Source organism: Eptesicus fuscus, chromosome 15 (genome assembly GCF_027574615.1).
Source record: "Eptesicus fuscus isolate TK198812 chromosome 15, DD_ASM_mEF_20220401, whole genome shotgun sequence".
Taxonomy (NCBI): domain Eukaryota; kingdom Metazoa; phylum Chordata; class Mammalia; order Chiroptera; family Vespertilionidae; genus Eptesicus; species Eptesicus fuscus.
Window position 1 is genome coordinate 15198583 of NC_072487.1, and position 3001 is coordinate 15201583.

At 41.9% G+C, this 3001-nt stretch overlaps 1 protein-coding gene across 1 annotated transcript; it reads left to right on the forward strand.

Annotated features, from left to right (window-relative positions):
* Positions 1-611: 611 nt before the first annotated feature.
* On the forward strand, positions 612-1611 carry LOC103297382 (protein SET-like). Its single transcript, XM_008154080.3, has one exon. The coding sequence runs from the start codon at positions 612-614 to the stop codon at positions 1443-1445; it is 834 nt and encodes a 277-aa protein (XP_008152302.2). The 3' UTR covers positions 1446-1611.
* The last annotated feature ends 1390 nt before the right edge of the window (positions 1612-3001 follow it).

Below are 3001 nucleotides of genomic sequence, written 5' to 3' on the forward strand. Positions count from 1 at the left end.
GTGTGATGACCATTTGCATATTAGCTCTTCATTATATAAGATACCTATGATAAAGTTGAATTTATAAATTAGGCACTACCATGGGTAGAATATTTGTTCTTACCATAGATTTTAGCAATCTCAGCACATTATTTTCCCCCTCTCCTTATTAAGTCAAGAACTTTCACTTTTTCTTATAAAGAAAGCACTTTATGGCTTCTCTCTGGCATATCCAAATTGCCACCTTCACAACTCTTATGCTTTGGGGCATTATTGCGTAAAATAAGGATTACTTGAACATAAGCACTGCAATACTGCAATAGTCAATGTGATAACCAAGACAGCTACTACATGACTAACTGCATAGGCAGTGTCTACACAGTGTGGACAAAGGGAGGATTCAAGTCCCAGGCAGGACAGAGTGGGTCAGCATGCGATTTCATTATGCTACTCAGAACGGCACAACATTTAAAACCTATGAATTGTTTATTTCTGTGATTTTCATTTAATATTTTGAAACCGCCTTTGATTGCAAAACAAACCATAAATAAGGGAGACTACTGTAGAGTGCTCAGTGCGCCTTGGAGCCCGGCCACTTCCCAGCGATCAGATCCTCGGACCTGCCTCACAGCATGGCCCCCAAATGCCAGTCCTCGCTCCCACCGCAAACGAAGAAACGGAAACTGGCTCCAGCCCCCAAGCTGGAGAAGAAGCCGACCCCTCCGGACGTGCCGAAGGGAGAAAAAGAACAGCAAGAAGCGATTGAACATACTGATGAAGTACAAAATGAAACAGACAGACTTAATGAACAAGCCAGGGAGGAGATTTTGAAAGTAGAACAGAAATATAACAAACTCCGCCAACCATTTTTTCAGAAGAGGTCAGAATTGATCACCAAAATCCCAAATTTGGGGGTAACAACATTTGTCAACCATCCACAGGTGTCTGCATTGCTTGGGGAAGAGGATGAAGAGGCGCTGCATTATTTGACAAGAGTTGAAGTGACAGAATTTGAAGATATTAAATCAGGTTACAGAACAGATTTTTATTTTGATGAAAATCCTTACTTCGAAAATAAAGTTCTCTCCAAAGAGTTTCATCTGAATGAGAGTGGTGATCCATCTTCAAAGTCCACTGAAATCAAATGGAAATCTGGAAAGGATTTGACGAAACGTGCAAGTCAAACACAGAATAAAGCCAGCAGGGAGAGACAGCACGAGGAACCAGAGAGCTTCTTTTCCTGGTTTACTGACCATTCTGATGCAGGTGCAGATGAGTTAGGAGAAGTCATCAAAGATGACATTTGGCCAAACCCTTTACAGTACTACTTGGATCCTGACATGGATGATGATGAAGGGGAAGGAGAAGAAGATGATGATGATGAAGAAGAAGAGGAAGGGTTGGAAGATATTGATGAAGAAGGGGATGAGGATGAAGGTGAAGAAGATGAAGGAGAAGATGACTAATGAACACTGATGGATTCCAACCTTTTTTAATTTTCTCCAGTCCCTGGGAGCAAGTTGCAGTCTTCTTTTTCCTTTTTCTTCCCCCGCCCCCCTCTTGTGCTCAGTCGCCCTGTTTTTGAGGTCTCTTTTTCTCTCCTTTACACCATGGTTCTCACCTTATTTGGGGGGGGGAAATGTACCTTGAGCAGAATACAGTGGGAAAAGAATCTTTGCCCCTTTCTGTTCCAAATTCATTTTTATCCCTTCCTGTCTCAAGAAAAACTTAATGGAATCACCACCACCGTGCTCTGTGGGGAAAAAGTAAAACCTTCTGCTCCCTTAGCTCTGCTGGGAGCTGGAGGTTGCTAGGCCCCTGTGTGGTAGTGCATAGAATTCTAGCTTTTTCCTCCTTTCTCTGTATATTGGGCTCAGAGATCACACTGTGTCTCTATGTGAATATGGACAGTTAGCATTTACCAACATGTATCTGTCTACTTTCTCTTGTTTAAAAAAAAAAAAAGAAAAAAAAGGGGGGGTTATAGAAGGTGAGCAAAGGGTGGGTTTGAGCTGTCTGGGTGGGTTAAGTGGGCGTTTTGACAACATGGCTTCTCCTTTGGCATGTTTAATTGTGATGTTTAACGGACATCCTTGCAGTCTAAGATGACACTTTTAAAATAAATTCTCTCCTAATGATGACTTGAGCCCTGCCACTCAATAGGAGAGTCAGCAGAACCTGTAGGATCTTATTCGGAATTGACATTTCTCTATTGTAATTTTGTTCCTGTTTATTTTTAAATTTTCTTTTTGTTTCACTGGAAAGAAAAGATGATGCTCAGTTTTAAACGTTAAAAGTGTACAAGTTGCTTTGTTACAATAAAACTAAATGTGTACACACACACACACAAAAAGGGAGACTACTGTATATTGCTGCCTCTTATGTTTATTTGTGGCCATCTCTGTATTATCCTTATTTTAAACTATTTTTAAAATTAAGAGTGTAAAAAATGTGGAGAGTGGCTACAGTGTTTGGACAGGTTCAAGCTTCGGACTAATGAGAGGGCACAGTCTTCTCATGGCAAAGTCATGTGCAAGTCCCAGCTTAGAGGGCAAAGCTTGAACCTATGGCCCCACGTGCCTGAGTGATGTGGGCTTGATAGAGTTCAGGTGCGTGTAATTGAGTAGATTGGAAACCCACGAGAACGTTGTAACCACGCCCTTACTTTGCCTCGAGGAGTCTGGCTATAAAATAAAGAGACAGCTTACAGGCTGTGGCACTGTCTCTCTCCATCAGAGAGGGCAGCGTCCCACCCAGACCCAGCTTTCTTCTCTTGTCTGTCTTTTCTAACTCCTTCACCGGCCCCACTCAGGTTCACCCTTGGTCGTGCCAGCGCAGCACAACAAAACACCAAATTAAAAAATAAATCAGCATTCAATACATCGGAGCACTAGGAGAATGGCACTTAGGGCCTCTGAAAATGCGCCTTCTGTAAAAGTGGTAAGAATGAACACTGTCAAAAATGATCAAAATCAACTTTTCAGAACTCTGAAATTAACTAAGGCCTTGCAACAATCCAGTA

Coding starts and splice junctions, on each gene's coding strand:
- LOC103297382 (XM_008154080.3), top strand. CDS start 612: ATGGCCCCCAAATGCCAGTCCTCGCTCCCACCGCAAACGAAGAAACGG.